Source organism: Ovis canadensis, chromosome 3 (genome assembly GCF_042477335.2).
Source record: "Ovis canadensis isolate MfBH-ARS-UI-01 breed Bighorn chromosome 3, ARS-UI_OviCan_v2, whole genome shotgun sequence".
In the NCBI taxonomy this organism is placed as follows: Eukaryota; Metazoa; Chordata; class Mammalia; order Artiodactyla; family Bovidae; genus Ovis; species Ovis canadensis.
Window position 1 is genome coordinate 169,229,864 of NC_091247.1, and position 23,910 is coordinate 169,253,773.

At 47.1% G+C, this 23,910-nt stretch overlaps 1 protein-coding gene across 10 annotated transcripts; it reads right to left on the minus strand.

The window, feature by feature from the left end:
- Positions 1-69: 69 nt before the first annotated feature.
- On the minus strand, positions 70-22,487 carry DGKA (diacylglycerol kinase alpha). Of its 10 annotated transcripts, XM_069585028.1 has the most exons (25): positions 22,425-22,487; positions 22,186-22,342; positions 16,547-16,661; positions 16,059-16,132; positions 15,605-15,737; positions 15,262-15,336; positions 14,840-14,889; positions 14,197-14,271; positions 13,889-14,008; positions 13,664-13,778; positions 12,541-12,629; positions 12,291-12,410; positions 11,996-12,094; positions 11,735-11,818; positions 11,472-11,545; positions 11,125-11,199; positions 10,642-10,727; positions 10,462-10,551; positions 2,354-2,514; positions 1,981-2,045; positions 1,657-1,747; positions 1,167-1,365; positions 926-1,046; positions 673-733; positions 70-417 (listed from the first exon to the last, which is right to left on the minus strand). In XM_069585028.1, the coding sequence occupies exons 3-25, from the start codon at positions 16,608-16,610 to the stop codon at positions 334-336; spliced, it is 2,205 nt and encodes a 734-aa protein (XP_069441129.1). In that variant the 5' UTR covers positions 16,611-16,661; positions 22,186-22,342; positions 22,425-22,487; the 3' UTR covers positions 70-333. The 10 variants fall into 10 exon arrangements, with proteins under 10 accessions (XP_069441129.1, XP_069441128.1, XP_069441138.1 ...); XM_069585027.1 differs by lacking the exon at positions 22,425-22,487 and having other exon boundaries at positions 22,186-22,406; XM_069585037.1 differs by lacking the exons at positions 22,186-22,342; positions 22,425-22,487 and adding an exon at positions 21,370-21,486.
- Positions 22,488-23,910: the final 1,423 nt, after the last annotated feature.

Genomic DNA, 23,910 nt, shown 5'->3' on the forward strand with positions numbered 1-23,910 from the left:
TCCTTGTTTCTGGAAGAATCTATGTCACTTAAGGAGTGGAGAGATAAAGGAAGGAGGTATACCACTTACTTAACAGCTATCCCAGTGGGGAAAAAAGTTCATTTTATTCAGATGAGGCACTTTCAATGTATTATTTGTGGTGTATGTGTGTGTGTGTGTGTGTGCACATATGCATGGGGAGTAGTGGAGGTGGTGCAGGATAATAAATACTGTGAGGGTGAAGGAACACCCCCCTGAGCTAGCAGGAGGGTGTGGCAGCAATTTACAGAGCCTGGGGAGGACAGTCCAGGGACAAGGAGGTTCACAGCTGGCCTGGAGGCTGAGATGTCCCCATCAGCACAAGAAGCCAAAGAAATTGGAGGAACGAGGGGGTGGGCCCACGAGCATGGGCATCTGGTTCCTGTGGGTGATCTTGATCTGGAAGGGAAGGAAGGACATTCAGAGGCAGGACCTGGTGCCTTGGGGCTACAGCAGCAGAGACTTGGGGGAAAATCTGTTCAGGGTCCTAGAGAGGCCACAGTTGGAAGGCCAGGGGCTGAGAAATCAGGATTTAGGAGGAAGGTGCACAGGGGAACTTCAGGCCTCATAAGGAAGTAAAGAATCCATGGAATGAAAATTTAGGATCCACAGAGCCCGGGGGTTCAGTTTCTGGAAGGCATAGGCAATACTCACTGTACAGGGTGTCTGCATCCAGGGTTCTCCGTCAATTTGCATGGGGAGGGTTTTTGTGGTGCTGTGTAAGGTCAAGACAAATTGGTGGCGGTCTCTTTGCCAGCTGAGTACCACAACTCTGTTCCCAGGTTGGCTTTTAGCCCCTTTGTTACCAAGGAAGATCTGGGACAGGCCCTCCCCACTATTCCCATAACCTGTCTGCTTTCCTGGCCCTACTCCTTCCCTCAGAGCCCCCAGCTGGAGTTTTTCTTACTGGAAGGTGATCTCAGAGCACTTGGCCAGCCGATGTCCAGCATTCTTGAGCTTGGTATAGATCTGGCCTATCTCAATTGCACCCTCCAGCCCCACTACTTCCAGCCGCTTGTCACTTAGGTCTGTGGGGTAGGAAGCAGGGAGATAGGTTTTGTAGAAGCAGGGTGCCACCAAAGAGTCATACCTTGCCCTTAGTACCCCCAACCCACCCCCAACTCAGCTCCCAAGGCTGCTCCTCTTACCTGGTACACAGGTCTTCAGAATATCAGGGTCAGTGATGACTTTGGCAGTAGCACCTAAGGCCTGGTTGATCCCATGGATATCGCCATGTGGTCTCTTGGTGTCACCCCAGAGATTGGAGCCACCATGTGTGCTTGGGATGTTCAGCACTGCAATGCCTTCTAGGGACTGGTTGCTCAGATCCAGTGGTTTCCCACAGATCTGAGATGGGGAGAGCACAGATCCTTGCCTCATGGCATCACAATGGCCGTGCCCATTCCCTCCACCAGGTAACACACAGGGAAGGCTAGGATGTGGAGGTTTGTAATGGGTGGAGAGAATGAGGGGGACTGGTGTTTCTTGAGTACTTGGGAAATCAGGATTAGAGAGCTGAGAGGTCAAAGTATAGGTTCAAGAATATGGGAAGTTCCTGAGGGCTCCTGCGGAGGGTGAAATTATTAATAAGATACAAGAAGCTGAAAAGGATGTGGGGTTGGTTCTCAACACACCCACCTCAACTGTCAAAGATTCCTCCAGCTTTTTGCACGTTGAGAAGATAGATTCAGAAGTGGCAAATTCGAAGTACCATAGCTTGTTCTTCATTCTGTGTTGGCCCCAATGCCAGGCCCAGGAGGGACGGGACAAGTTATACAGTGCTGGCAGAGGTGGATTAAGTGACAGGGAAGGGCATCAACCCCCCAACTGCTGTCCCAGCAGGAACAGGGAAGCTTGGTCAAGGGGCTTCCTAGAAGTGTCACTGCCCATTGAAGCACGGAGTCAAACTTGGCCAAAGCTGGTCCTTGCCACTGTGTATGCCCACACTCTCCCTTCCCTCACCTGCTGTTGAACTTCTCAGGATATTTCTCTCGCATGATGTGGAATCGGTGAGCAATAGAGGCATCCTGGGGAGTCCAGGGCAAGTGAGATCAGAGACTGCCTCCTTTCTCAGCACAGAACCCTCTCTCTTTCACTCTCCAGTTTGGGAGTGATACATCCCACATTCTCTTCTTGCAAATCACACCACTATCCCCCAGCTCCTCATTTCCCTGTGTCATGGCTCCCTTAGCCGCTACCTTCCTTTTCTGCCCTCTTCTAGCCTTTCCCTGCTTGACCCCCACTCCTCTCCCTCCCCTGCCCCTGCCCTCTTCTAGCCTTTCGCTGCTTGACCCCCACTCCTCTCCCTCCCCTGCCCATGCCCCACTCTACTGACCACACCGATGGAGAAGTAGTTATTGATGATTTGAAAGGGGACTGGGTCACTCTTTTCTTCAGTTTGTTGGGGTATCACCTCCACAGACCATCGATCCATATGTACCACCTTACTTGTCTCTAAATCCTTGAGGATCTTCCCCAGATTCTGTCCCTCATATCCTAAGGATGGGGGAGAAAACAGGTTAGTACTAAGCCCTGGGTCCCAGAGGAGGGAACTCCTCTAAGCTCCCAGATCCACAAATTCTCAGGGATACTATGCTCTTGTGCTGCAGACCCTACCAGCCCTAAGCACAAAAGGGCAGGGTGCTCAGTCACAGCTTCCATGAACCAGTCTTAAGGTCAGACACTTACTGACCCTTTTCTCCACACTCACTGTCATGGAGGGTGAAAGTTTCCAATGGGTGTGCACATGTAACAATAATGCCAAAGTTCATCTGGAAAAGTAAAGAAAATTGCCAGGAAAATAAAAAGCACTGAAAAAGATGAGTGATGAATGGGAATGATCTCTTTCTCTGATGCTTTCTCTTCTCCCAGAGAGAACACAGTATAAAGCAACAGTATCAAAACAGGCTGATACTGGCATGAATGCCATGAATAGAGTAAAAAGTTCAATAGTAAAGGACAGAGTGCCCCAGACATAGACTCGAATATATGTGGGAATTTAGTATATGATGACATTTCAAAGAAATGGAGAAAGAAAGATTATTCAGTAAATGGTGCTGGATGTAGAAGTAACAACCCCTGATGCTAAAATAAATTCAAGATGGGTCAAAGAATTTAAATGTAAGCAAAATTTGTACTAGCAGAAAACATGAGTGAATGTTTTATCATTTTTGAGTGGAAAAGCCTTAAAGCATAGTATAGCCTAGTTGGGCGGGGCGAGAATGGCTATATGTATATGTATAGCTGAGTCCCTTTGCTGTCCATCTGAAACTATCACAACATTGTTAATCAGCTGTATGCCAAAAATATATAAAATTTTTTATTTTCTAAATACTTTTATAAAAATATAACTTTCATTTTATAAAATAAAAAATTAAAAAAACATAGTACAAAACTTAGAGCCAAATAAGAAGGCCAATAAATCCAATCATATTAAAATTAAATTAAAAATTTCTGAAATCAAACAAAAGTTAAGCAAATATATTTGGAATTTTCAAAATTGACATAAACAGAAATAGTCCTGACCAAAAGAAAAAAAGGCCCAAACATACAACTTCTGTATGGTTAAATAAACACACACCTTTAAAAAAAGACAAACTGGGAAAAAGTACCTGTAGCACATAAAACAGACTAACTTATCTAACATTTGAAAAGTACTTACAAAACACTATATTCAAAAAGTCAATAGAAAAATGGACAAACAACTCAAGCCAATCACAGAAGAAAAAATATGCATGGCCAATATGCTTATTGCAGATGCTTAGTATTACTAATAACTAAAAGAATTTTAAATTAAAACTGTAAAGTAGTTAACTTTTTGTTGCCTATGAGATTGACAAATTATAAACAGGCTGAGAAAACCAAGTGTTAATGGGATTATGAATAAACTGGCACTCTCATCTGCTGTTAGTTGGAGCATAAATTGGTATTTCATTTTTGGAAAACAATTTGGCAACTTTTATTGAAATGTTATCAAAACATATTCTCTGACACAGCAATTCCACTTTCAAGAATTTCTCCTCCAGAAACACAAATGTATATAGAGATGGGTGGATGTACAAGGATTTTTGCTGAGGTACTCACTCTCTAAAACAGCAAAAAAAAAAAAAAAAAAAAAATCTAAATATTCATTAGGAGGGGAAAGCTATATAAATTATGCCAAATCCATGCCACGAAATAATGTGCAGCTATTATAATCTGAATCAAATCTCTAAGAAATAACTTGGAAAGTTCCCCAAGACATATTCAAAGAAAAAAGAAGTGCCAGGACAGTGTGTGATCCCATTTGTTTGTTTAAAAGCTCTGTGTGTTTGTGTAAACAGAAAAATGAGCGCAAATAGGGAAGAGTGGTTATCTCTGGGGAGGAATGTGGAATTTGGTGAGGGGGTAGGGAAGAGGAAACTTTTATGTGAAGACTCACATATTTACTTTTTAAAAAATTTCACAGTGAAAATGTACTGATGCAATATTTGTATAATTTTTAAAAGATAAAATAATCAGTAAAATGTTTATACTCTTTGAGCCAGCAATTCCACTTTTAGAAATCTCTCCTAGAGAAATTCTCACAGCTGTGTACAGAGATAGATTGTAGCATGGTATGTGATTAAAAAATTGAATGCTACCCAGATGTCTATCAATATGAGACTAGTTAGGAAGTTCCCTGGTTGTCCAGTGGTTAGGACTCGATACTTTTACTGCCAAGGCTCAGGTTCAATCTCTGTTTGGGGAACTATAATCCTGCAAGCCTCATGGTATGGCCAAAAAAAAAAAAGGGGGGGTGGAGGGGGCTACTTAAATAAATTATGGCATATTCACACAATGGAATGCTGCTCAGTAGTAAGAAACAGTGAGGCAAACCTGACCATATTGAAATATGATAACTAAGACGAACCGTTTATTTAAAATACAAAAGAAAAACATCAATAAGGAAATGGCAACCCACTCCAGTATTCTTGCCTGGAGAATCCCATGGACGGAGTAGACTACACAGTCCACGGGGTTGCAAAGAGTCAGACACAACTGAGCGACTTAACTAACTAACTGACTATTGCTTAAATACATATTAGTATGTGTCTAGAGAGAAAAATATGGAAGAACAGAGTCCAAAACTTGAGGGAGTAGATTCCAGGGAACTTTCATTTTCTTGGCAAGTGTATCTGAGATGATCAAACCTGTGCCTCTTGCAGTGGAAGAATGGAGTGTTAACCACTGAACCACTAGGGAAGTCCTGAATTATTATTATTATTATTTTACCATGTGCATGTATTATTTTTGTAATCAGGAAAAAAATAAGATTAAAAAAATATCTTCACTTCCTCATATGTCATCAATGGTTCAACCCACTCTAATTTGCCTTTCTCAATACCACCCTGTGAAACTCTTCTGGCAAAGACTGCCAGTGATTCCTGCCAAAACCAACAGTATATCTTTACTTCTCATTTTAATTCATGAAACTCCTCACTTAGCCTTTAAAATACCACCAAATTACAGAGGACCTATTCTGTTTTTTCTTAGTCTCTGTGGTAAGCAAAACAATGGCCCTTCAGGGAAGTCCACAACCTAATCTACAAAATTGGCGAATAAATGGCAAAAGGACTTTGCAGACAAGATTAAACTAAGGACTTTAAGGTGAGGAGATCATCCTGGATTATCTGGCTGGGCCCTGTGTAATCACAGGGCTCATTATAAGTGAAGTAAAGTCGCTCAGTCGTGTCCAACTCTTTGCAACCCCATGGACTGTAGCCTACCAGGCTCCTCAGTCCATGGGATTTTCCAGGCAACAATACTAGAGTGGATTGCCATTTCCTTCTCCAGTGGATCTTCCCAGCACAGGCTTGGAACCCAGGTCTCCCGCATGGTAGACAGATGCTTTACAATCTGAGCCACGAGGGAAGTCCACTATAAGTGAAAGAAGGCTACAAGAGAGAAGAATCATGGAAGGAGATATGACAAGGAAGCAAAGCTTGGAATGATAACACTGTTGGCTGGAAGGTGGGCCATGAGCCAGAGAATGCAGGCAGCCTCTAGTAACTGGAAAAGGCAAGGCGAGGGATTCTCCCCTAGAGCCTCTAGAAAAAAAATACAGCCCTGTATTATATTGGAATATAGCCAATTAAGAATGTTGTGATAGTTTCAGCCATATACATACATGTATCCATTCTCCTCCAAACTCCCCTTCCATCCAGGCTACCACATAACAGTGAGCAGTTCCCTGTGCTATTCAGAAGGTCATTGCTGGTTATCCATTTTAAACATAGCAGTGTATACATGTTGATTCCAAATGTCCTAACTATCCCTTCCCCCAACTCTTCTCCCTGGTTACCATAAGTTTGTCCTCTAAGTCTCTGAGTATGTTTTCACACCTGCCAAGATTTTAGCTCAGTGGAAATGATTTTGTATTTGTGCCCTCCAGAACTGTTATGATAATAAATCTGCGTTGATTTAAGGCACCATGGTGATTTGTTACAGCAGCAATAGGACACTAATACAGACTTCTTTAATAATTCATCTTCTTCTGTTCAACCTTTAAATAGAATGTTTACCAGGATCTGGATGTCCTTATCTACCTTCTCTTCTTATCTCTTTCCCTGGGTAACTCATCTCCTCTGAGGACATCAATTATCTCTTTGGAGCAGATGTCTCTCAAACACGTATCTTCAGCCCTGACTTCTCTCCTACATTCCTAACGTCAAGTTCTAACTACCCACCACACATCTCCATCTGGGGGCTCCACTGATACCTGAACTCAATATATCCAAAACAGAATCTACCTTTCTTCCTTAAACTGGTCCTCCTTCTAAATTCCCTGTCTTAATAAATAGTACCCCATCTGCTTAGTTCACAAACCTGGAAAATGTCTTAGCCTTGTCTTCACCTCATCCCCCACAGTCTATCAGTACTAAGTACTGTGGCTTCTCCCTCCTGACTCCACTGGTCATGCTGCCTTTGCTTCTGTGTTCATCTTCTCTTGACTGTGTACTGTGCTCAGTGTCCAACTCTGTACGATCCCATGGACTGTAGCTCACCAGGCTCCTCTGTCCATGTCATTTTTCGGGCAAGAATACAGGAGCGGGTTGTTGTTTCCTCCTCCAGGGGCTCTTCCCAACCCAAGGATCGAACCTCCATCTCCTGTGTCTCCTGCATTGCAGGCACATTCTTTACCCACTGAGGAATCAACTAGACTACCGCAATTGAGGTATTGCTTCCTGCCTCCAATCCATTCTCCATAGAGCTCCCATAGCAGTATTCCTTTCATCAATCCCTCTTCGAATCTTAGGATTTTTTTCAATATCAACACAAATTTTCATTAGTGCTGTATTCAAATAATTATTTTCATGGTTCAGATGGAATTAGCAGAAACTGCTATGAGATCTCATCTGCAAAGCACAAAGTGAAAGGACATCCCTGGTGGTCCCGGGGCTAAGACTCTGAGCTCCCAATGCCAGAGGCCGGGGTTCAATCCCAGGTCAGGGAACTAGATCCCGCACGCCACAACGAAGGGTGTGCATGCTGCAACTAAAGATCCTGCATGCCACAACTAAGACTGGGTGCAGCCAAATAAATAACTAATAAATAAAATAATTGTATGTTTCTTTAGGAAAAAAAAGAGTGAAGATTCAAAGTTCATGATTTCAAAGAGTCTAATAGTGCAATGAAACCAAAGTCAGGAATTTCCCTGGTGGTTCGATGGTTAAGAATCTGCTTTCCAATGCAGGGAACACGGGTTTGGGAAGATTCTCATGCCTCAGGGCAATTAAACCCGTGTGCCACAACTACTGAGCTGGCACCTAGAGCCCATGTTCCACAACAAGAGAAGCCTTGCAATGAGAAGCCTGTGTAACACAACTAGAGAGTAACCCCTGCTTGCTGCAACTAAAGAAAAGCTCAAGTAGCAATGAAGACCCAGAGCAGCCAGAAAAAGAAAAAAAGACCCAATGCAGCCAAATAAAATAAATAAATGTTTGGAAAAACAGTAACTGTAATGAAAAAAGAAACAAAGTCAGATGTTGAGAATTTAAGAATACCCCTCCAAAAATGGTCATATGTTTACATACAAGATTCACATTACTATATACAGAGATATTTCTACTTTCTGGAGTAATATTTTATACAAAAAGTAATTTTGGACTTCCCTCGTGGCATAGTGGATAAGAATTCTCCTGCCAATTCAGGAGACACAGGTTTGAACCCTGGTCTGGAAAGATTCCACATGCTGCAGAGCAACAAAGTCCATATGCCAAAATTATTGAGCCCATGTGCTCCAACCACTGAGCCTGAGAGCCCCAGCCACCGAAGCCTGCGTGCCCAGGGCCTGTGCTCTGCAACAAGAGAAGCCACCGCAGCGAGAAGCCTGAGCACCACGACGGAGATGGCCCCTGCTCGCTGAAACCAGAGAAAGCCCTTGCAAAAGCAACGAAAACCCAGTGCAGCCAAAAAAAGTTTATTACATACAAAGTAATATTACATATTACTTTGAGGAGAAGGGGACGACAGAGGATGAGATGGTTGGATGGCATCACTGACTCGGTGGACATGAGTCTGAGCAAACTTCGGGAGTTGGTGATGGACACGGAAGCCTGGCGTGCTGCAGTCCATGGGGTCCCAAAGAGTCAGACACAACTCAGTGACCGAACTGATAGAAAGTAATATATATATATCTATATACCTATATATATATTTCATGAGTTCCAGAGTTCCTCATGGTTCAGAGATGGTACATTCAAATGCCTCAGAGGCTAGAAAGGTAAAGTGAATGAGTAGCAGGAAGCTGAGAGGATTATGGTGAATTGAAGAATACATGACCCATTTTTAGATATAGCCAAGGTCAAAAAAGTTTAAAACTTTGCAAGGCAAACAGCCTAGTATGAAACAGCACAAATCATGTCTGTGGGCTGTCAGCTTTCAGCGTCTGGCAGGATGAAGTTAGAAACTCCGCAGCATTCATGACCCTCCATTATCTGAACCCCGCTTCAGTCGGTCTTCCCTCTCCCCACAGCCCACTGTGTGCCCTAGTCCCCGTCACAGTGAATGACTCACACTTCCCAAAACGCACCACCATGTTGTTTAGTGGCTCTGCTGATCTTACACAACTTCTTTCACCTAGAATACCTTTCTCTCTCCTTAGCAAGCTCCCATTCCATAATCTCCTGTGAGATCTCAAAGCTGGACGCTGAATCCAAGAGCCTCAACTCTAAGACAACTTCCTCATTCCAAGACAGTTTCAACCTTCCCTCACACTGACCTCTTTATCTATCAATACCATCCCTCAAACCTTCTCTTCTAAAAAAAGACTAGAAACAGGAGAGCCCTAAGGGGAATGTTGCAATAGACTTGGGAAAAAACTATGATGAATGAATGAATGATTTCTGACTGTAGTTGATCTTTGAATAACATAGGGGTTAATCTGAGTATAACTTATAGCCAGCCCTCCAAATCCACTGTTTCTCTGCATCTGTGGATACAACCAACCATGGACTCTGTAATCCTGTAACACTTACTACCAAAAAATATCTTCAGTAGGTGCATCAGCACAGTTCAAGCTCATGCTGTTCAAGGGCCAACTGTAACTGGCTGAATAAATGAATGAGCCACAGCCGAGTTCCCTGCTAGCTTCATCACTCAGTATCTGGCTTAACTCTTGTACATAGCTCTTACATATAGCTCTTTCTTATTTCCACATTGTCTTCTCCACCCACATTTTCTTTGATTTTGAGCTCTAAGACCTGGGAGAAACAAAAGAGTATTTTCAAGATTATAGGGAAGAGGACTGTCACCCTTGACCCCTCAGGTCCTTGGCTTCTTCCAGAGCCCTCTTCCTTTGAGACGATCTACTTTAGGACCCACCTATCTGTGCCTCTCTTCTCCACCAACACTTTTTCTTCACCAGATGCCTAAATGCCTATTTTAAATTAAAAAAAAAAAAAAAACAAAACAAAAAACTTTTGGCTGCTCTGCATGGCATGCGAGATCTTAGTTTCCTAACCAGGGATTGAACCTGTACCCCCTGCAGTGGAAGCTTGGAGTCTGAACCACTGGACCACCAGAGATGTCCCCTAAATGCCTTCTCTATGTGCCTTCCCCTTCCTACCCAACTCCCTCACTCCCCTGTGCTTAGCCGCTCAGTCATGTCCAACTCTTTGTGACCCCATGTACTGTAGCCCACCAGGCTGCTCTGTCCATGGGGATTCCCCAAGCAAGAATACTGGAGTGGGTTGCCATACCCTCCTCCAGGGGATCTTCCCAACCCAGGGATCGAACCCAGGTCTCCTGCATTGCAGGTAGATTCTGTACTGTCTGAGCCACCAGGGAGGCCAATGATTACTGCAGTGGGTAGCCCATCCCTTCTCCAGGGGATATTCCTGACCCAGGAATCAAACTGGGGTCTCCTGCATTGCAGGCAGACTCTTTACTAGTTGAGCTACCAAACAGTTTCTAACCACTTACCTCCTCCCCATCTTAGGCAACGAGCCAGATCATTTCCAGTGCCCAGGGGCAACACAGCAACAGGAGGCACAAAAGGCAAGTTGGCTTTGTCTGGGGAGGCAGGTGAGGAGATGGATGGAGAGAGTTAGCTCTGGAGGGACACTGCCCCGGGCCCAGCCTGAAGCCTCTCCCTTCACTGACCAATGGACTCTAGAATCCAGCCTACTGTGCCATCTCCGCCGCACACCAAAATCCTGTAATCAGGAACATCTCTGAAGAATCTGAGTCTGAGACAAAAGGTGAAAGGGAAAATGAGGAAGGCTATCAGGACTAAGTCTACCCAACTCTTGGACAGGCAGAGTAAGTACTTATTGTCTCTCATTCCTTATAATGCCCTTTCCCTTTGTCAAAAGACTTGCTTCTATTAAGGCTAGAAAAAGTACAACCTTATAGCCACTCCTCAGTGAAGACAGAGAAAGTTATCTCCTTCCATTGAGCACAGAGCAAAGATGAGCCGGAGAATTCAGGGTTGGGGGTACCCAGCAAAAGCAGCATTGTGAAGTCTGGTTTTCTGGGCTCCCTTGGCCCTTCCCTCCCAACATGCACTCTTTCCTGCTCTCTTCCAACGTACACAGAAAGGCAGACACACACAACCCTGTGACACAGCCCCTAATCTATCCTCACCCTGGCTCAGGACCATCCTTTAGGAGGTTGAACACCTGCCGAGGATTCAGCAGATACTGGAATTTCCAAAGCACCCTGTGTGGGGAAAAAGGAAAGCTCATGGAGGGGATGGACATTCTGTACTCCACTCTTTTTGTATGGCATACAGAACCTTAGTTTCCCAAAAAGTGATGGGATCCCTGCCCCCCGCAGTGGAAGCTCAGAGTCTTAACCACTGGACCTCCAAGGAAGTCCCTATACTCCACACTCTTAATGTCCTTAAGGTATGTCCCCTCCATACATACAGATTCCCAACCTCTGCTGGTCTTCTCCCTCGATTTCACAAAGCCTATTCTATCTCTCCTCACCTCTCGCCTTGCTTCCCGCCACTCTTGGGGTTCACAAAGACCAGAAGTGGGTGGGTGTTAGAAACGGGATCAATCTGCATTGAGGGAAGAAAACAAGGATAAGGAAAGCAGGATTTTGTCAGAGTGAAGATGGACCCTAGAGACAGGGGCAGAGGGCTGGCTTCCCCACCAGAAGGCTTTCCCCTCCCCTCCCAGGGAGCAGGCTCCAACACCCAGGTTTCCTCCCATGAAGTCCCCACCATGAAGCCCTCTTGGCCCTGTACCCGCAGAGCCTCAGAAGTGCTCAAACTTAAATCATCCATGGTCTTCTGGCTTATTTTGCTAGTTTTACGTTCCTGTCCAGAGGCCTAGGAAGGGAAGGAGGCAGAGGGAAGGAAAACTGGATTGTGACTCCATAAACAGATGAGAGTCTGACTTGAATCCTAGAAATATAGGCTCTCTGCTCTAAGTGACATTGTATGTGTCTGTGTTTAAAGTGGGGAAGCTCTCCTGCTCCCTTCCCAAGTGCTGCCCAAGAGTCTCACCAGGACGCTGGGATAGATGGAAGATGGAGGCAGGATGTGATCTCGGAGCAGCCCACAGTCACACTCATGGCCCATAGCTGGAAGGCAGTCATCATGGATCTGAAAGACAAGGCAGGCATGGAGAGATCGTGAAGGGAACCCCATCACCTGTCAACTTGCAGTCTAGTACAACCAAGGCTGTTAGGGAAATGTGCTGGAGGAGGTTGGGGTGGGTGGGGCGGTGGCTGGGTGGGGTGGAAAGGCCGGCTCATTGAGGGGCTCAGAGCAAGGCTGGGCTGATAGCTCCCAAACTGACCTCTAGGTGGCACCACACACAATGCAGCCCAACCAGACTGTGGTAGATCCGGATCTTTTTCTGACAGCGGTCACACCGTCCAGATTCACAGCCTCCTCGCACCCACACGTGTGATTGGACCTTGGGGAGAAAGGCAAGCTCTTGTCTGAGAGGGTCTGAGGCAGGGACTCGGGGAAGGTCTCAGGGCAGCAACGGTCAAGACCCAGGACCAGGATGTGGGTGGTGATTGAGTGGGCATGGGATCACTCACACCAATGTCCTTCCGAGACTTGGCGTAGGTGCTGACTTCACAGGGCAGGGCCTTCATGGCACACTGGTCGTGAACGATGTATTTACAGACTGGGCCAGAGGGAGAAAGGTCAGTACCTTAGCTGCTGCCCTCATCCCTTATTTCCTCCTTACCTGGGGGCCAGGCAGCATCACTCATTGCAGCTGACGTCTAACCCCTTGTTGTGAGGGTGTGGCACAGAATTAAAGTTTGGGGTGGACTTGGACTTGGACTCACCTCCAAGACCTGGGTCTTTTACTCACTCTTCCCCCTGAGAGAGCAATTGCTACCAAATGCTCAACCCCACTCCATTCACATGTCAAGAAACTGAGCTGGATGATGTAAAAGGACGCCCAGATATAACACCACCAAAAATAATAGCTAATTTTTATTGCAGACTTAATAGTAGGTACAGGCAGTGAGTGAAGTACTTTTTTGGCATCAACTTATTTAATGCTCATATTACCTCATCTTCAGTTTAAAAAACTAAGACTTAAAGATGTTATGTGGCTAGACCTGGACGCAACTTAAATGTCCATGGATGAAGGACTGGATAAAGAAGACGTGCTATGTATATACAATGGAATATTACTCAGCCATTAAAAAGAATGAAAGATTGCCATTTGCAGCAACATGGATGGACCTAGAGAATGTCATATGAGTGAAGTAAGTCAGACAGAGAAGGAGAAATATCATATGGCATTCCTTATATGTGGAATCTAAAAACGAAATGATACAAATGAACTTATAAAACAGAAAGAAACTCAGACTGAATGCATGAACTTATGGTTGCTGGGGAGAAGGGATAGTTAGAGAGTTTGGCAAGGTCATATACACACTGCTATATTCAAAATGGATAACCAACAAGGACCTATTGTATGGCATATGGAACTCTGCTCAATGTTATGTGCCAGCCTGGATGGGAGGGGGGTTGTATGGCTGAGTCCCTTTGCTGTTCACCTGAAACAATCACAACAAGGTCATATAACCAGTCACTGGCAGAGCCCAGGATTCAAACCCAGGTCTCTTGGAGTTCAGAGCACCGTGTTCCCAAAGATAGCTGGGCTGCCCCTCTGCTCCCACACTTCTAGGCCCCGTCACTCACGGTTACAGCTCAGCCCCTGTTTGCCAAGACCAATGCTCGACTCGCACAGGTTGCAGTAGACTGGTCGGGGGAATCTCTTGGGTCTCCACATGTGCTGCCCATTGTCCTTCAGGGTCTGGGAGGGCACAGCAGACACTAGGGAATGTCTAAGCCCTTAGAGCCAACTTTGGCAAGCACAACCCAAGACAACCATTTTACCCATCCTCACAAATCTCTCCTACTCACCATCTCCAGGCCCAGCAACACGAGCAGTGGCACGGTGGTGGCCCCAGCCCGGAGCCACTCAGCTAGGGAGACAGAGCCACTGCCATCATAGTCAATCGCTTTCATCATCTCTTGAAGAATCTGAGCAGAGAAGGCAGGGAGGTAGACTTTTGGGGTGAGTAACCCCTCACTTCTACTGCCCCCTAGGACACTCAGCCTAGCCATCCTAGCCGAGGGCAACCAAGCTGCCTGTCAGAAATGGGGGAGGACAAATAAAGGACTGACTAGGAGGAAGTATAAGAAGGGACATGCAGGAAGAACTGCCTTACCGGCCTCAGCTCAGACACATCCCAATCCAGGTATTCAGCCATTCGCATCATCTGTATGATGATTCTGTCCACTTCCTGGGGGCCAAGAGGGTAAGAGCCACAGCCATATCCCACCTCACTACCACTGTCCAAACTCTCTAGGGATCAAGGTTCCACCCACAGACCCCCTCTCATTCTCAAGTGCCTCTGCCAAGTAAATGAGTGCCTATGTGTTTACTTTGCAAAGGAGTCCCCAAATCATGTCTTCAGCATCTGCTTTAGGCGTCAAGAGCTTGGGTTGTGGTTGTTTAGTTGCTAAGTCATGCCCAACTCTTTGTGACCCCATGGAGTATATATAGCACACAAGGCTCCTCCATCCATGGAATTCTCCATGTAAGAATACTGGAGTGGGTTGCCATTTCCTTCTCCAGCAGATCTTGATCCAGGGATTGGACCTGAGTCTCCTGCACTGGCAGGCAGATTCTTTACTGCTGAGCCATCAGGGAAGCCCCAAGAGCTTGGGACCTACTCCCAAATTTAGTCCTGGAGGACTCAGCTTCTCCCTCTAGCTTCCTCTTCTTAAGGTCCTGGAAGAGTTGGGACAGGAAGGCACAGACAAACGGACACATACTCCCTTGCCCAGCATACAGGTCCCCCAACTCACTGAGCTGTCCAGGATCCCATTTCTGTCCGTGTCGTACAGCTTGAAGGTGACTGTGGGGTGTTTTAGGGGTCAGTTTGTGAGGGATATCCAAAGAATTCATAACCGAATCCAGGGGAAACAAAGAGATAAGGAGAGACTGTTTGGATGAAGAACCCAGGACTTGGGGCTGGGACTGAGACAGGAGACAAAAAGGGAGGGGCAACAGTATACACCTCCCAAATCCCAAGAACATCCTAGGTCACCCACATGAAAATATACAAGACATGGAAACTAGGGTGACTCTGGTGGATGGCGTTAGGTGTAAGGAGTCTGGGGAAACAAAGGAAATGGGGCCCATTCTCTGACCCACCTTTGTCTGGCTAGGGAATGCCCTCTTTCCCTTCACCTTTCCTCCCCTCTCCCAGTCCAGAATGGCAACTCACACTCTAGCTTGTCTTCCGGCCGGCCACCCTCCAGAAGAGAAAAGTAGCAGGAGACATCACTGAGACATACCACATCTGGTCACAAAAAGTGCAGCAGATCTCAGGTTGGGGCTCCCTCCATCTGGCTCTTCTCTTTTCCTTTGTTTGTTTCCACTCTCCCCTTTCACCTTTCACTTTTCTCCCTCTGGCTCCTAGACCAGCCTGGCTACCCTCTACCTCTCCCTCCCACCACCTTGCCCCCAAGATGTGACTCAATTCAATTCTCACTCCCCAAACTCCCACGTAATTTGACTTTTCTTCCGGGCTGGAGGCCCAGCCCAGTCCCACCCACGTGTGACCATACCTTCTCTTACAGTGTCTTCTATGTAGTAGCCAGTCTGGAAGGACTGAAACAGTGCCTGGCTTAGGTGATCTGGAACATTATCCACTTCCAGGTAGATTTTCAGGAATTGCTGGAACCCCTCGTATCCAATGGCCTATGATGAGAGCAAGCATTACCCCAGGGAGATCTGCGGGATGGGAGTTGGGGACTGCATTGGGAGTGGTGGGGACATGACAATAAATGCAGAGAAGCATCCAAGGCAGGAGTGTGGTTTATTGGGCCAAGTCCTGAGTTCACAGAATCTCATTTTATCCTAAAGTAACAGCTGCAGTAACCATGGGTGTTGGGGGAATCTGGAGAGAGGACAGTAAGGGTTCGGCCAGAATAATCCCTGGAAGTTGGGGATCCCAATCAAGTAGCAAAAACAAAGGTGGGAGGAATTGGTGAAGGAGACGATTTCCCAGTGGCCACTTACATCTCCTTGGAGATATTCAGCCATTTCACCATCCTCAAAGAGCTTCAGAACATCACTGACCTTTTTGGTGGAGTCTAGGGAGTGAAGAGAGGGAAGACAGCGTTATTCTCTTCAGATTTTCCTACCCTCTGCCAGTCACCCCCCCAGACATCCAACTGGAAAGATTCCAGCGAGATGAAAAAGAAATTTCAAGAAAAAACAGAGAAATACAGAGAGAAAAACCTTTCAGATCCTCCAAAGTGGTTGCCCTCTTTACTTCTCTTCTCTGAGATTTGAAGCAGGCAGTTAAGATTTAGAGATGGTGAGTAGAAAGCTAAGACCCCAGATGTCTCCCCATTTGCCTCCCCTCCTTCTCCCAGTCAGGCATATCTCAAGAGCATCCAGTCTCAAGGCCACTAGGGAAAAGAGGAGGGGCTGCGGGGAATGAGGAGGAGGGATTGTGTAAGGGTAAGGTCTCCAGGATTGAATGACTGAGAGGAAAGACTCACATTCCATGTATTTTTGCAGCTGGGCAAAATCACTGGGGCTTATTAGGCCCCTCTCCTTGGCCATCTTTCTTTTTTTCTTAAGGATGAACACAAAGGCAGCTTGGTTGTAGTACTTCTGGAAGATGACAAGAGCATGTGGAAGGACTGACCGACTCTCGGGGCCCTTTTGCTTCTGTCTGCTCCATTCATTCCCCACTCCTATTACTGTTTCTCTTCCTTCTATGTCTCTGAGACCCTCCCCAAGTATCCTCCTTTCCCTGTTACTCTCCTTTGTGTCTCCATCTCTCCCTGACAGTGTCTGTTCTCTGTGTCTGTTTCTCTGACTCATCCTTGACTCCATCTCCAACATTTCTGGATCCTTCTCCAGCTCTCTGATTTCTCCCCGTCTGTCTTGATTCATCTCTTGACCACTCTCACTTCCTCGCCCCCACCCCCGCTTTCCTAGGCTACAGTGTCTCTTTGGGTGTGTCCTTCGGCCGCTTTTCTACCTTTTCTCCCTCCACCCCCAATCTCCGCAATCTCAGTTTCGGCCGGCCCTGAGCTCAGTCCCATCTCCCTTTCCTTTCGGGATCCGGGATCCGCAGTCCCGGCCCTGCGCTGGTTCTCACTGAGATGGCCGCACGCCTCCCGGGCCACGACCCCATATTGCTCCGCCTCCAGCCCTGGTCCCCAGCCCCGCTCAGCCACCACTCTCAGAGTCACCCACGCCCCGCAACGACCTCTAGCGCTTCTGACGCGCGCGACAAGAACCAGCTCTAGCCGGGCCCCCAGCCCCGGCCCCGGCCCCGCCTGTCTGCGTCCTGCGGAGCTCCACTGGGGAAGGGCGGGCCCCAGGCAGGAGACAAGTGGGAGGAGGTAGGGGAAGAAGGCGCTGAGCATCAGCTCCAGGACCGTTGTGCTGAGTGAAGGAGCTTTCTTTCCACCCTGCTAGGCTGGCAGTGTTTAGGGAGCCCCAGCATTCAGCTGTGGGACTCAGGAACCAAGGAGGAGCCATCGTGTGGATCATGACCATTGTTGACCCAGGGGCCAAGCTGCAGGGGGCAACTTGCCTTGAAGATTCAATAACAGCAGTAACAATAATAAATTACAGTAGCATAGTACAGCACCACTTTGGAGTCACACAGAACTGGGGTTAGTCATATGGGGATTCCATTCTTAGCTCTGATACCATCGTGTGACTTGGGCAGTTATATCTATAAAATGGGGAGAATGATGTCTATCTTTCATAGTTGCAAGGATTAAGTCAAATAATGTATGAGAAAAAAAAAGAAAAAGAATATGAAAAGTACCTAGTATAACACCTGGCATATATAGAAGGTCTATAAGGAATGGTAGTTATTATTATATTAAGAAGTAAAATCAAACTCTATGAGATAAGAAATCATTGGTATAGCCATTCTATAGATGAAAAAAACGAGCTCAAAGAGGTTGGGACTTCCCATGGCAGGTGACAAGTGGAGGCGCCAAGGCTCCAACACAAGAACTGTGCGGTGCGTTGCCCCCTTACCCCCCTCCCCACTTCTCCCCACACACCCGCACCCCCCTCTGTCCTTGTGTTCCACTCTCCCCTTCACACACTGCTGTCTAGTCTCACTGCCCTCCTTTTTGTTCCTCAAGCACAGGAAGTTCTTTCCTGCTCAGGGCCATGAGACTTACTGTTCTGTCTGCCTGGAACACCCTTCCCTGCTCTTGGCAGAGATGACTTCTTGCCTAAGCTGAAATGTCACCTCCTCCAAGAGACTTTTCCAGATCATTCTGTCCTAAGGCAGGCCCCCTCCTTTACATAGCAACCTCTTTTGTTTCCTTCACAGAACTTATCACAACTGGAAATTATCTTGTCAATTTATTTGCTTCTTTGTTTACTGTTTGTCATCTCCTACCAAAATGTAAGTTTCACAGGGCAGGAGCTTATCAGACTTGTTCACCACTCTGTCTTCAGTTCCTAATGCCCATCATGTTTTAAGTGTTCCGTAACAGTTGTACAGATAGTTGTATCGTATCAAGTTAGGGAGTCATATTTGGAGAATATTAATCCAAAAGTGATAAATGGGATGCTAGAACATCCATCTGGACAGCGAGGGGAATATGAGAAAACGTGGAGCACATGTGGTGGTGGTGGTGGTTTAGTTGCTAAGTCGTGTCTGACTCTTTGCAACCCCATGAACTGTAGCCCTCCAGGCTCCTCTGTCCATGGGATTTCCCAGGCAAAAATATTGGAGTGGGTTGCCATTTCCTCCTCCAGGGGATCTTCCCAATCCAGGGATTGAACCCAGGTCTCCTGCATTGCAAGCGGATTATTTACCACTGAGCTACTGGGAAGCCTGGAGCACACACAGTAGGTGCTAACTAATTATCTGTTAGATGATGAATGATGCTTAAAAGCCACTTACTTTGGTACTCAACCCAAGGCCCTAACCTTCTGTCTCACTTCTGCCCCCTTATTTAGGGTTGTTGGGGCAGGCTCAAGGAGGCTGTCAGGGCCCACTAAAATTTCTTTTCTGATGATGCAAGAACCTTCTCTGCAGCCTCTGCATTTGGGACATCTCTGCCATATACCGCCACGTATAGCATTCGTATTCTGGACACTCTCTGGGAACACTTAGAAGCAGGTACTGAGACACTAATATTCTGAAGAAAGGACTCCACCCATCTGGCCCTTTCAATGACTGTAATCTAACTTCTCCTGCCAACAGATCTAATGAATACATAATTGTCTTATGGTTAATGGGGCCTGTATGGCTTAATTAGCCTCTGATTACCCCCGGGAATTCTTAGATGGCTCCAAGGTTCTAGGAAATGGAATCTGAGAGAGAAAATGACTGAGTGAGCAAGAAAGGGGCAAACAGGAAAGGCACAATACTCCTCTCTTGCCTGTCTTTTCAAACCCTCCAGATCTTAAATGTAGTATATAGTAGAAGTTAAGAGAATGGATTTTTGAATTAGATAGGCATGGATTAGAATTCTAGCTCTTGGATGAGTTATTTCATCTCCCTGAACCTGTTTTCTTATCCGTAAAATGGGTACCTGGAAAAATCAGTCACCACGTGGAGATTAAACAAGGTAAAACATGCAATATACTTAGCAAACTGAATGGCACAGAGAAAGAACTCAATAAACATTAGCTTGTTGTTATTATACAAGGGTGGTACCTAGAGAAACATATCTGAATATTAGGAAAAATGATGCCTTGGACCCAGGATGGCATAAATTCCAAGGGACTCCCAGCGGCAGGGAAGCCCAGTTGTACAGCTTCCCACTTGTGCCATGTCTCAGGCACAGACATGTAATATCAAGATCCTGCACTTTGCCTCTGGGAGGGTGAGGAGGTGGCTATAGCAACTAAACGATCAGGGTCCGACGACACCTCTGGGCTGAGACCTTGGACATAAAGCCTCCTGGGATTTTTTCAGGGGTCCAGGGCCTTAAAAATCTGAAACAAGTCCAGTTTTATCCTGCTCCATCCCAACCCTGAAGCTATAACCTGGGCTAGTCCAGGCGAATGCTAGGGCTGGGAGGGTGGGGTCTGCTGCCAGCCTGCCAGCTATTTATGACTCACCCTTCCCTTCCCTCCTCTGGTTTCCCTGCCTGCCCCTACTAACTTGGGGTGAGAAAGTAAGAAGTTGACATGGAGGCAGAGAATCCTAGAACATCTTCCAAGCTGGGAGGCACCAACTCTCTTATTTTACAGAGGAGAAAACTGCGGCCCAGAGAGAGAACTACTCTCGCAAGGTCACACCCAAACTCTAGACATTCCATCCTTAGTCCATTGCATTAAATCTTAGTGTCTCTGGTCTTCTTCTAGATCTTATTTTAAACATTAAGTACTAAAATTGCTGGTAACTGAGAGATAAATATGATTTCCAAAGCCTGTGCTAACATTTAAAGTTTCTTTTTCACTTCAATACTCACGGCTCCACATTCAAAGTCATGTAGGTTTACCACTATGTCCCCAGAACACTCAGGCTGATCAGCAAGGAACCCCAAGGGGCAGGTACTCCTCTTTGACCGCCCAGAACAGATTACGTGGACTTCTGAATCCCTTAGCCATTCCAGGGTTTGCATCCTCCTCCTCTTTCTGAGGACTGAGGGAGGGTCCCTTCTTTCCTGCCCATCCTTGCTATCAGTGACCCCTGAGAAGGAATCATTTGGCTTGAAGCCTTAAAATTTGTTAAGTTTCCACAAACATCGCAGACAGTAGTGTTGTCTGATTAAGGGGTGCTCTTTGTGTGTGTGTGTGGGGGGGAGTGTCGCTGTGTAGTACAGGAGGAAGTTACAATGTTGGCATGGTTGGGGGATGTGGGTTCATATGGTTAGGAGGTTGGGAAGATGCCCGGTAATATTTGCATGCCTTCCTCCGTAAACCTCATTTTCCCAATTTAAAGGTGAAAAGTGGGATTCAGACCCAGGTAGTTTCAGAAACTTCCCGCTGACAGGTGTAGAAAGGAGAGGGGTGGGAAGCTGGGCACCAGGGGGCCAAACAAGTACCCTTCACCCGTGCAGCGCTGTGGAGGTTCCAAAGCCGAGTTTCCGCCGACTCGGGTCCCGAGGAGCCAGCTTCAGCATCCATCCGAGTAATCAGGGATCCGAGAGACGGAGGGGAAGGTATAGGGAAAACGCTGCCTATGGTGTTCTGGGCCAACCCTCCTGCTGCCCCCGGCTCCTGGCGCAAACCTTTCTAGCTACCCACTCCAGCTGTCACGCTTCCTCCTTCTCGGCCCAGCAGCCCTACCCTAGCCCATGGGGCGTCCCCTCCCGCGGCCTCCGACCCGACCCGCTCGAGTGCGGGAGGGTGGGAGGCGGCGCGGGGCTCGCGGGGTCTCTACCTTGCATGCGGAGGGCGCGCGGTCGGAGCTGGAGCGCCGGCGCGGGAGCTGGAGCTCGAGCTGGGCTGGAGGGGACGGGCCAGGCAGGCGCGGCCGCCGCGGGGCCGCCCCGCTCCTGACGACACAGCTGCCCGCCCCCCGCCCCGGCCGGCCCGCCCGCCAGCCGGCGCCCAGCGCCCCCAACTCGGGGAACTTCTAGTTTACCAGACCCAATTCCCTCCTCCCCCGATCCCCAGATCTCCAGGGCTCTGGTCTGTGCCACTTTCCCCGCATTCCAGCGCTGCTCATCTTCCCGCTCCGGTAACAGCTCTGTTTCTGTCTTTCTAGTAACTTACAGTTCCTCCCGGAATCCCAACCCAGGGAGACAAGATAGGTGGGAATGGAGGGGGAGCCCCCTGATGAGACAGCTTGGCAGTTGCCCACTCAGCCACCGTCCCACCTTCTCCTAAATGCTGCCATCAGGGGACTTCCTTCCCAAGTACTTTCCGTCCACCATGGATTGAATTTATACTAAGGAGATGCTTCAGCATCAAGGCCAGAGTGCCAAACTGCACATCCTATGACCAAACACTTCCCTGCCAACACGGGCTCCACACTCTTTGACACAGTTTGAGAAAATCTGTCTACCTTTGCCTCCAGTTTTCTCGCCTCCGTTAAACACAAACCCCAGATGTCTCAGATTTGTTTTCCCCCGGCTAAGAACAACTCCTCTCAAGACTCAGATTCTTCCCTTAATTCTGGGGGTCAAGGTTCAGGTGCAAAGAGCATTTTCCTCTGTGTCCACCCTTTCTATATGTTCTAACCCTCTCACTTTACCTGCTGGCCTTGGCAGGTGGTGTGGAGGCCCTGGTCAAAAGTCGGGGTGAAAGGAGATCCTTTCAGCTTCTCCTGTTTGGAATCTGCTCCGAGTTAAGGCTCTTGGGACAGCATGGATGGTGGTGAGGCTGGTAGAGCAGGGGAGAAAGACAGAGGCCTAGGGACTCACTGGTAGGAACTGAGGACCCAGGCATCCAGCTCCCTGGCCCCGCCCCAACGCCGGTCTAACCCGGTCCTACCCTTCATTGAAATAGGACACAGTAACAAAGGCTTGAGTTCCTGGAATCTTCCCTTTTACACCTGGTGGTAGAGAGTAGGGAGGGGGGCGCTCTGATTGGTAGGGTGTATTTGGGTGTTGTGTGTATGTTGTGCGTGTAAGTACACATATACACACGTGTAATACACACATATTTTTGGTGGGGGTTGCAGAGGAGAAGGAATGAATACATGAGGCCCTCTAGTGGAAACAGGGATCTAAGCAGCTCTTGACTTTTGAGACTTGGAAGAGAACCCTCCATTTTTATCAGAAATATAGCTGCTGAGTAATAGGGTTTGGAGTATTATTATTGCATCTGAACTGGAGATCTGAGGTAGGGAGTGGAGACAGCCTGTCTCTCTGCTTCTGTCTCCCCTCTAATCTTAAAAAGACAAGAACCCTGCCACTCTCTATCCTTTGTCTCCCCTTCCTACATATCTCCTTATGGAATCACAAGCACTTTTGAAGGATTATTATGCATCAGGTCCTCCACTTTGTTTTGCAGAACGGCCAAAGACATAGATAGCCCAGCTTAGGGACTGCACCAAAGAGTATGGGTATGTGTGTAAGCCATCCTGAATGATGTAAGAACAGGCTCCCATAGCCCCTCTTCCAATCAGTTTTATTCTCCTAAGCCCCTCACTTAGAAATCTTGGTATGATACTAATCCTCAAGAAACTCAGCTTTCCTCACAAATAACATTTGTAGTGCTACCACCCTATGTACAACGTGTGTTTTTCACTTTCTCATGCTCAGCTATGTTCCTACATGAAGTTAAAGATATTCCCTTTAAGACTTTTTTTGAGACTTCAAAGTGGGGCATGAGATGATGCCTCTAATAAGGAATAAGATGGAATCAATTATACTCTGGGCTTGAGTCTTCTTCAAGATCTGTGCTCCATCATACCTCAGTAACTTACTGGCGGGGGTGAGAGGAAGAAAGGCCAAGAAACATCTAAGGAGGAGGCTTCTAATGCCTACAGTTCCAGGTGCTCATTTCTTTAATCAACCACATCATAAAAATCAGAAAGAAAGAAACCGCAAAGAACAAAGGGAAAGGAAAAAACAACAGCCTTGTTCTCCCCAGCCTCTTCGTTCTCCTCTTCCTCCTGGGGTGGAGGGGGGAGGTGGCACATCCGGGGCTCAGGGCTGGGTCCCAGGCAGGTCTGCTGTGCAGAAAATTGAGTTTCACTTCCTGTCAGCCCCAGAGCTGAGACAGGATGTCTGAGGGCACAGTGGGGGGCCTAGGGTTGGGTGGTCAACTGGAGCCACTTTAGGACTGATTCTTGCAGAAAGTACCTCAGATAGTACAGGCAGGAACAATGCATTCCTCTAGTTGTTAGAGACTTCATCTCCTTCTTACCTTTAATCATTAGTAACAGGATTATGGAAAGGAGATCCATCAGGGCTGAAGAACGATTGGTGAAAGAAGGGCGAAGGGTTAAGGATGGCAGTGTTAGAACACTTGC

Coding starts and splice junctions, on each gene's coding strand:
- DGKA (XM_069585028.1), bottom strand. CDS start 16,610: ATGGCCAAGGAGAGGGGCCTAATAAGCCCCAGTGATTTTGCCCAGCTG. Junction 15,738..16,058: donor CTGAATATCTCCAAGGAGAT/GTAAGTGGCCAC, acceptor CTCTCATCATAG/GCCATTGGATACGAGGGGTT. Junction 14,890..15,261: donor GCCGGAAGACAAGCTAGAGT/GTGAGTTGCCAT, acceptor AACACCCCACAG/TCACCTTCAAGCTGTACGAC.